This window comes from Neolamprologus multifasciatus, chromosome 6, assembly GCF_963576455.1.
Source record: "Neolamprologus multifasciatus chromosome 6, fNeoMul1.2, whole genome shotgun sequence".
Taxonomy (NCBI): Eukaryota; Metazoa; Chordata; class Actinopteri; order Cichliformes; family Cichlidae; genus Neolamprologus; species Neolamprologus multifasciatus.
Genome location: NC_140444.1, coordinates 26,765,009 through 26,774,223, shown reverse-complemented (window position 1 = coordinate 26,774,223; position 9,215 = coordinate 26,765,009). Strand labels below are relative to the sequence as shown.

The following is a 9,215-nucleotide window of genomic DNA, read 5'->3' as shown; positions in this document are numbered from 1 at the left end:
TGTCGTCTGTTTTTTATTGCATAAACATGGTTCATAAATCGCACGTTTCTAAATATAAAGGAAATGTTTTATTGTGTGCAAAACCTTTAAAAAATGACTTAAAAGGAGTTTGATACGTGCTCAGGAACACACGTGATGCTCATGTGGCACATGCAGAGATGAATTATAGTTAACTAAAACTAGATGACAAAATATTTTAGCTAAAATAAAATGAACTGAAATGGTTCTATGAACTTTTTTTAAAGTGTTTTTTCTTATTACATCTGTCCTGATTTTCTGAAAATTGCCCTCTGACACGTGCTCAGTAATAATTAAAAAGACAGAAACTAAACTGAAAATGAGAAAATCCATCCTGGAAACTAAACTGAATTAAAACAAGTAAAAAAATTTAATGATAAAAGCTAATTAGAAAATACAAAAATATAACTGCAATGCGCACACAGCAGCTGGAGGTAGACACGTTCACAGGAAGTGATGATGGTGCTGGTGGTGTTTGAGGTGGTGTGATGCTGTTGCACCCTATGAGAAGAGAACTAAATATAGGAAAACATGGTGCAGACAGCCCACACACACAAACACACACATCCTCAGCATTTCTTCCAGCTGAGCTTTTTCTCCGCTTCACCAGGCTAACCGCCATAAAAATAAAAACTCCCAGAATGCACTGAGGCTGTGCGTGCACTTACACACTCTTTCACTCAGCAAACAAACCCGCTAGCTAATGCGGAAATTTTCAGTCTGGTCTGACTTTGAACTCGGGCTCTCCAGACTGGTGGTGCCCAAGGAATGGGAGTGCTTATGCAGTAGGGGGGAAGGGGGATATTTACATTTAAACTACCAGGCAGTAGACCTACGCCATGCCCGCTCAATCCAAACAGCTCACAACATTAACAGCTCATGTATGCAAGAGCCGCCAACAGAGTCGCTGTGTGCATGTGGTAAATGATAAATGGACTGCTGTTTCTTTATGGAGTCTGGAGTTCACTATCTTTAGATAGATTCCCGGCTCTAACTGGAAGAGCCACAGGGATCAAACCGCTGACCTTCCACTTAGCAGATGACCTGCTCTACCTCCGCCCGCAGACTCTAGAGGTGCCCCCGGATGTGAGGTTTGCAGTCAGACCCTCTCAAACTATCAGGATAAAACATTTTCTCCAGGTGCAACCAAAAACACTCCTGTAGTGTAACATATGTACTGCAAGTAAAACATAATTTACCATCTTTGGAAACTTTGAGAGACGTCCTAGAAGTCCATTTCAATTAATTCTGCAACAAAAGTCATCAAACATCTAAAGATTTGTTGTTTTACTGAGTCACATATCAACTCTTAAATCTCCACCAAGTAACCTGAGCCTGCAGTGTGGCTCTGGAGCCTCACTGCTCTCCCCTCCTGATCAATGGTCAATGAAACTCTTATGTGACACTGCATAATGACTTGCAGCTATTTGGCCTCATGCGTGTTCTTCAGACGTCTTAATTCTCCCTCGGCTCCCACAAGCCAACCCCCTCCTTTTCCTGTCTTCATCTCTAAGTTTATGTTCACCCTTTCCTTCCATACATTACTCCTTGGTGTTTTTTTTAGCGTACCACACGAACCTTGTGGTTGCTCTGTGTGTGTCTGTAGCATAAGGGAGGGGTTAAAACTTTTCAGCTTACCTGAATAATGCCTTCTTTGTGAGCTTCAGCTTTATAAATTCACAGTCGCATGCTTTCCGTCCTTCCACACCTTAACTTTCTTTGCGGACAGATCACCCCTGAGCCCTCGCCCGTCCATCAGTCCACGCTGAACACCATGAGAGCTGGGTTGAGACTGTTGCTGCTGGTTTCGGCAGCAGCTGTTTGTGTTTCAAATGCTCAAACCGACAACAGCAGCGACAATGACAAGCAGCAGCAGCGCAGCATCTGGGATGAACCCATCAGATTCAGCACCAAGACCAAAGACTCCTGCACCATGGTGGTGTCTGCACCAGGGAACTACACCCGCCTTCGTGTCTCCTGCAAGGGCCAAACCCCAGGACGCTCTTACTACTGCGACTTCCAGGGCAAACCCACCCTGTGCCGGGCCTACAACCAGAACCCTCGCCACTACTTCACGCAGATGATGTGGGAGTTGAGGAAACTGAGCCACGCCTGCCAGGGAAATAAAATCTACCGCCCGCACATGTGCAAGAAATACCCAGATGAGACTCAGATGACCTTGCTGGCCTCCTGGCCCAAAACAGCCAACTTGAAGCTCTCCAAGCCCGCTCAGGAACCACGTAAACCAGCACTGCCAGCTCAGACCAAGCCTGTTACTTCTGCTAAACCTGTGAAGCCCAATAAGCAGCCAGGCAAGGGGCGTCAGAGCAGGAAGACTACTCCTAAGCCTGAGAAAACCAGTGATCACCCGACGGAGCTGCCTGAATCCACAGCTTCCCGTCTCGCATCCGATTACTGCTGGAAGAGCTTTCAAGGCATCTGCACCTACGTCATCAACTGGTTCCAAAACTGAGACGATACCGCAGCCAAAGGTGAGTGACAAATGAAGGAAAAGAAAGGGCAAAGAGGGAGCGATCTTAGCTTATAAACTTACATTTTTAATGTGAAAATGTGACTTTTTCTTGTCATTTAAGTTTGAAAATGCTAGTACAATATGTTCCTGAGTGCATTTTTCTTTTTATTTCAGTTGGAGTGCCCCATCCACACTTCCAAAGAGACCAAAACCCTTGAACTACACCTGTGTGCAATTAGCAGATGATTTCTTTCCTGTAGTGTCTTTTTTTTTTTTTTTTGAATGTGTCAAAATGACAGCAAGACAAAGGAGAAAATATAGCAGGCATGTGTTTCTGTTTGTATATGATGGAAAATTTGCTCCAGCTTTAATTGCAGAAGAGAATAAAATCTGAGTGGTGGCCCTCCTCTTTTCTGTGTCCCTCTGTTTCTTCTTCTACTGAGCTGAAACAAAGCAGAGAGCTTTCATGCTCATTTATTTAAAGGAGATCTTGTTTCTTTCCACCCTTCGGCTGAAGCACCGCGACTGCTGTCCAGCTGGGGAAGCTGTTACCATGCGACACGAAGTCTGAAAGAACCCATGTGGTGCAGGAGGTGTCTGAGCAGAGCTAAAAACTTCTTTGTATGAGCTGATGAATTGAGTCCTGAGAGCAGCAGTGTGCAGGAACAGAGGGGGTCTGTGCGCATGCCGAAGACGAGTGGAAATGGATGTGGTGGCCGTGAAACACACACACACAATTTGATAAAGACGGAAGAGTTACGTCACTTTTAGCACTTTTTCAGTCCCGAAGACGGAATAAGCAAAAAATATTTATTTATTCAGCATTTTTCTTTTAAACTTTTCTTTTTCTTTTTCTTTTTTTTTTTTTTACAGACAAGAGCCATAGAGTGTTTTAAAGATAAAGATTTGATACAGGGCTGAAAGAGGAAGTAGAAGTCCTGTGTGATATTGCAAATTTCTATCATTTGCTATAAGTTCTATAAGTATAGGAAAAAGTCTTTGAAATTTAAATGTGTTGTTGTAAAAATAAATAGCAGAAAATATGTTTGGGAAAAGAGTAAGCCAAGCAAAAAAAAGTAAGAATGACAACAAGCCAAATCAAAGTGAGAGCTGTGTTCTCCGTGTTGTCTCTCTGACCATAAGAAAACTATAGAATTTGTTTTAGGTATTAATATAAGACTAAAACAAACTCTATAGTTTATTATAGGCCTGATTTAATATAATTACAACACCTAAATGTGTGCAGGTTTAAAGAGGAAATTGGAAGCACAAATATAAATAAAAAAAACCCTGCAACTATTATTGCTGGAGTCAAACGTTCATCATTTTACTTTCTGTATAATCTTTGCCTTTAACTACCGTGGAGTAGAAAGTACTGTACTTGTGATCTGTTTTTAGGCTGTTTAACCTGCGGTGAACACAAGATGATGCTGCTGAGCTGGGAGCTCAAAAACAGATTGAGGCCCTGTTCTAGTGGTGCCATGAAGGTGTGAAGAGGAGCAATCAAAACGTTGTAGAGCTGCAGAAGTGTCCTCGCTGTGAGATTTTTCCCAAAATGTGTCCAAAACAAACATGGAGACAAACAAGCACAAAGTCATAGTTTGCATCACTTTAAAGGACTTTACACTGACTTGCAATCATTTCCTGAAAGCATATGATAACTCTCTAAACCAAGTCCTCAACAATCTAATCCAATTTTATTTATAAAGCACTTTTAAATACCCAGCACAGGAAAAAAGTGCTGTACAGAAAGTAAGTTAAAAACAATAGAATAACAGAAAACAGCAAAAATAAATAAAACACATAATGCATAAAATTAAAACAGCCCTATATAAAAACAAAAACAAGATAAAACAGCATCAAATCAACTAAAAACAACTAAATTAAAAAATAAAATAAAAATAAAAACCAACATCTCACGCGGTGTCAAAGGCCAGGGTAAAGAGGTGGGTTTTCAAGAGTGACTTAAAAACAGGTAAAGAAGTGGCCTGTCTAATCTCTAAAGGGAGCTCGTTCCACAGTTTTGGAGCTGCTACAGCAAAAGCACGATCTCCTCTAAGTTTACGCCCAGTCCTGGGTACATTCAGGAGCACCTGACCTGAGAGAGAGCAGGTGGGTGTATAAGGCTGTGGCACCTCAGAGGGCTAGGCCACGGAGAGCTTTAAAATGAATCCTAAAAGAAATGGGCAGCCAGTGAAGTGAAACTAAAATAGGAGAAATGTGCTCAAACTTTCGAGTGCCAGTTAAAAGACGAGCTGCAACATTTTGCACCCTCTGTAGATGAGTAATATATGATGCGCTGACCCCAATATAAAGTGCATTACAGTAATCCAGCCGAGTGCTAACAAAGGCGTGGATCACTGTCTCAAAGTGCTGCCGTGAAAGAATTGGCTTTATTTTTGCCAGCTGCCTGAGCTGAAAGAAGCTAGATTTTACCACTGCCTTAATTTGATTATTAAACTTCAGATCTCAGTCCACTCACCTTAAATGATTTACAATTTACAGTATTGTGCAAACCTCTTGAGTCCTCCTTTACTTCTCTATATTATAAAAAAGGGAAAAAGGTACAACCTCTTGGAGGACACTGCACAACATTTCTTAAGGATGTGACTTTCAGATACTGTTCATCTGCAGTGGACAGTTGCTTTTGAGCCTGTTGATTCTTCTTTTTTCCTGCTCTTATCCAGTTTCCCCATATTTTTAAGGACTCACTGCACACCTTGTGCCACATTTTCAGCTAATAGCTCTTTGGGAATCACCTTGTTGGTGCAAAAACACTATTTTTTCCCTGTCAAACTGTTACCTGGTATTTTTTTACAGAACCGACTAAAGAAATGGGAACAATTCACATGTGAGCTATGAGGAGTGGTCAGTTACTATATACAAGTAACATGGAGTTATGTAATTTTACACTTGTGTAAGTAAAACAATCTTTTCCTATGATGGGAAATCAGAATATATGCAGTAAAATAAAATTAAAAAAAGACCATAAAACATTAGTCTGGATTAGACACATATGTGTGCATCACAAGAGAACTCATACCAGACTGTTGCTTATTTAAAATCCAGAACAGCAACTTTGTGCCTCTGGTCTCTCTGTAAGACTCCATTAGTTCTGTGTTTGATCTCCACCAACTCCAGGGAAGATGGATATTTGGTTCTTTATAGGGAACTATGATCCGCAGCTTTATAATCCGTAATGGTATTTTGAGTTTAACATGGAAAATTAAAGTTATGATCCAAAGAATACAGTCTTTTTTCATAAGAATGGATTTTCCTCATGTTTAATTGTTATTGTCCTCTTTTAAATCTTGGTTATTATTAGAAGATCAAGAATCTTTTTATAACAACAAGGGAAAAAGAAGACAAAAGAAGAAGAAACACAAAACCTGCAAACATAATCTGGGGACGTATCTCCTGAAGACAGCAGAGGGTTGGAATTGGAAGACCATCAGGATGTGCTGTGGAAGTTGTAATGGTAATCAGGCTCATGGTGGCTCTTTAGGATCAACCAAGAACGTGTACTGGCATGCTGACACATCACCCCCTGATCATATTCACTTCTACTCACTGTAAGAGGTGGAAAAATCCGTTTTGGGCATGTCATAACAAAACATAATCTGATAAGGAACTGCTGCCACATTTTCTCATTTAGATTTCTATAGCTCTCTCTCTCTCTGTCTGTGTGCGGGCGTGCTGGACGGAAGCAGTGGGCGTGATAGTACCTATGTATGAAAGCCATGTGGCAGGCCAGTAGCAGCACAAGAAGAGGTTTTACGCACAGCAACTATAGCCATTGTCGGTAAGTTAGGAACAGCATCTCAGTGTTGAGACATTTTAGCTGCACTTTTTTGAGTGTCACCATTTATAGACATATATTTGCTTTCAGGTGGAAAGTTACTCTGCTGAAACACATCATGCAGCTACTAAAGGCTTCAGCTCCCTGGCTGCTGCTGGCTTTCCTCGGACAGCTGGTCTCTCTGTCCTGCGGTGCCCGAAAATCGGACAGAGCCGTGTCCAAGGTGGGTGTAGCGGGTGGCCGGGGAAAGTTCTCCACAAAGGAAAGGATGCAGTGCACGTGGGTCGCCAACGAAGTCAGGGATGCGGTCCAGCTACTGGTCAAATGCGAGAACCCGGAGGCGCGTGTCACAGGCGGGATTACAGACCTGCGCTGTGAATACAACGCCAAACCCCGGGGTTGCCCGGGTTACCTGTCCGAGCCCCAAAACTTTTGGAAGCAGGTGGCACGCGCGCTTAAACGGCTCCAAGGTAAAGTGTGCAAGGACGAGCGCGCGTTGGTGAGGGCCGGGATGTGTAAGCGCGCGCCACGAAGTGCGCACTTCAAGCTGGACATCTCGAGCTCCCGTGTCTCCGCTCAGTCCGGAGACCCGGGGACTCAGCCTCCCCCACCGCCCCCATCATCTCACTCCACCTCCACTGCAACGACAGCGTGCACGAGGCGGCGCGCGGACCACGGCAAAACGGCGGAAGAGTACTGCAGCAGCTCTTGGGCCAGCGTGTGCTCGTTCTTCCTGTCCATGATGCAAAGCGAGGAGGACTGCTAGCTCCAGGACGCATGAGCGGCTTTTTTGTGTGTCATTTATTTCTAATCAGCAATAATCAGATTATTCTCTGTGCGCATGCGCACCAGCTTTAGTCTACAAATTTTACTCAGGTGATCTTATTTATGAGTTGAGTTTGACTCAACAGATCAGAGCTGAAGATTTTAGTTTCTTGGAAATGCCATAATTTATGGGCAATTGTGAAAAGTAAGGATTTTCTGTGTTACTCTGGGATTATTTTTTATCCTTGTGTTTTATCCCATAAAGTAGACATGCTCTAATTAGCTTCACTGTTAAACGCTGCTCAGACATTCATCATCCATGGACTTTAATTTTGAATATTTTCTTTCATGTTAATACATTAAAATATAACATTGTGATAATTTGTACATGTATAATCGAAAAAGACACGTTTATTGCATGATCAGACATAGTCAGAGCGATAGATTGTGTATAAAGTGTCAGTTTCTCTGTGTGTTTATGTATAATCACCTCATGTTGTGTCATTGAAGCGCTGTTGTGATCCTAGGATCTAAAACCTAGTCCCCGACCTACAGACAGGAAACATTTTAAGTATGATTAACCGCACTGCTGTTGTTACTTTAATGTAACTGACCTGAATGCTTCTTCCACTGCTGTTTGTCTCGCAGAAGTGCTCATTATGATGAGTTGTCTGTTTTCTTCTACCTCTGGTCATCATTCAACCACTAATGGAAGAATCTGTGTGTTTATCCTCCACATTTGTGTTTTTTAGTCCTTGAGCAATTTAATAAAAAAAAATATAAACAGCAAACGTGTCAGATTTTGTCTTTTCTTGTCCTCACTAAGTCTTATTTCATTAAAACAGTGTTTCCAACAGTTCAAACTTTTTACTTAAAGACTTTTTGTGCATATTATTGTTGGCTGGAGTGACTGTGTCTGCTGATTGGAAGATTGGTGGTTATTTCTCCGGTTCACCAGTGTACATTCTGAGATGTCCTTACACACTGAATAACAAGCACTGGGTGACTGTGGCTCGTAGTCTAAATGAGCTCTGAGTGCTCAGTAAGAGCAGTAAAACCATGTGTTTTATATATTCAAGTCCATTTACTAGTCTCATTAATCATAGTCAAGGAACTCATCATCAGTAGCGTTTTTTGATATGGGCAACCTGGGCCATGCTGCATCATGGCATTGGCAATGAGGACGCCCTCCATTTACCTCCTTGCTGCTTGCTGCACAGGGAGGAGAGGGGCGGGACAGCGGGGGATTCTCTAAAACAAATAAAAACAAACAAAACCAGGGCTTCCAACGTTAACATCACGATTAATGCAATTAATTAATAATTTTGCTCACCAGATAGATTGATTGCATTAAATTTTTTTATTGCATTAATAGTAATGACAGTGTTAACACGTTGACAGACCTACAACAAACACAAAACCAGAAGACATTATGATATAGACTTATAATTTGCACCGATGTGTTTTCTAAATTCTATCACTCACATATAAGTGAGCGTGAGGGCCCTCAGTGCACCTGCTCGCTGCTGCTGCTCACACACAACCTGTCGAAAGGGGAGGGGGTGTGCTGCTATCAAATAGTGCACATTTCATTCATAATGTTATCAATCCAAGCCCATTATGTATTAATTATTTTTCCTGGGTTGTTTTGAAATACCAGAAGAAGAAAAAAACATACACAAAACTGATTCCACTAAAGTGTAGGTCCGTTAGATATTGTTGTGGGGTTGGGTGTTGATAGTGGAGTGCAAAATTACTGATGGAAGATGGACAAGAAAAGGTCAAAGCTATCAGGTCCTCCGTTTAGAAAAAAAGAGAAAAGAAGAGGAGAAAAGAGCAAAAGATACAGGTAAACAGATGTATCTTTGGATAATGACATGTATTATGTATCCTGAAACAAGATAACATTCATCAGTAGGGACTGGAAAAACTACTTTTGTCAGCCACTCGGCTATGATGGTAAACAGTAGGCAGAGAGTAGACACAGATGTGGCTTAGTTAATCTTTCGGACTGTGTTCAGCATAGTGTTAATTAGCCATTAACTGGAAGAGGTGTATTGTTGATTTGTCTGCTATTCTCAATGTAAGACGAATTATAATGACTGTTTGTTAGCCATTTGCATACTCTTGTCAGGGTTCCTGGGTCGGTGACCCAGTGCT

The 9,215-nt window shown here is 41.8% G+C and overlaps 2 protein-coding genes across 2 annotated transcripts; both read left to right on the top strand.

The window, feature by feature from the left end:
• The first annotated feature begins 113 nt into the window (after positions 1-113).
• Positions 114-2,900, top strand: fgfbp2b (fibroblast growth factor binding protein 2b). Its single transcript, XM_085161880.1, has 2 exons — positions 114-2,510; positions 2,666-2,900. Exon 1 carries the CDS (start codon positions 1,706-1,708, stop codon positions 2,489-2,491), a length of 786 nt encoding a protein of 261 aa, XP_085018006.1. The 5' UTR covers positions 114-1,705; the 3' UTR covers positions 2,492-2,510; positions 2,666-2,900.
• A 2,933-nt stretch (positions 2,901-5,833) lies between these two features.
• On the top strand, positions 5,834-8,362 carry LOC146517133 (fibroblast growth factor-binding protein 1-like). Its single transcript, XM_085161881.1, has 2 exons — positions 5,834-6,293; positions 6,381-8,362. Exons 1-2 carry the CDS (start codon positions 6,223-6,225, stop codon positions 7,054-7,056), a joined length of 747 nt encoding a protein of 248 aa, XP_085018007.1. The 5' UTR covers positions 5,834-6,222; the 3' UTR covers positions 7,057-8,362.
• Positions 8,363-9,215: the final 853 nt, after the last annotated feature.

Bases quoted from the DNA above. Each gene is read 5' to 3' on its own strand.
- fgfbp2b (XM_085161880.1), top strand. From the start codon at position 1,706: ATGCTTTCCGTCCTTCCACACCTTAACTTTCTTTGCGGACAGATCACC.
- LOC146517133 (XM_085161881.1), top strand. From the start codon at position 6,223: ATGAAAGCCATGTGGCAGGCCAGTAGCAGCACAAGAAGAGGTTTTACG. The intron at 6,294-6,380 runs GTAAGTTAGGAA...ATTTGCTTTCAG, and splicing joins AGCAACTATAGCCATTGTCG to GTGGAAAGTTACTCTGCTGA.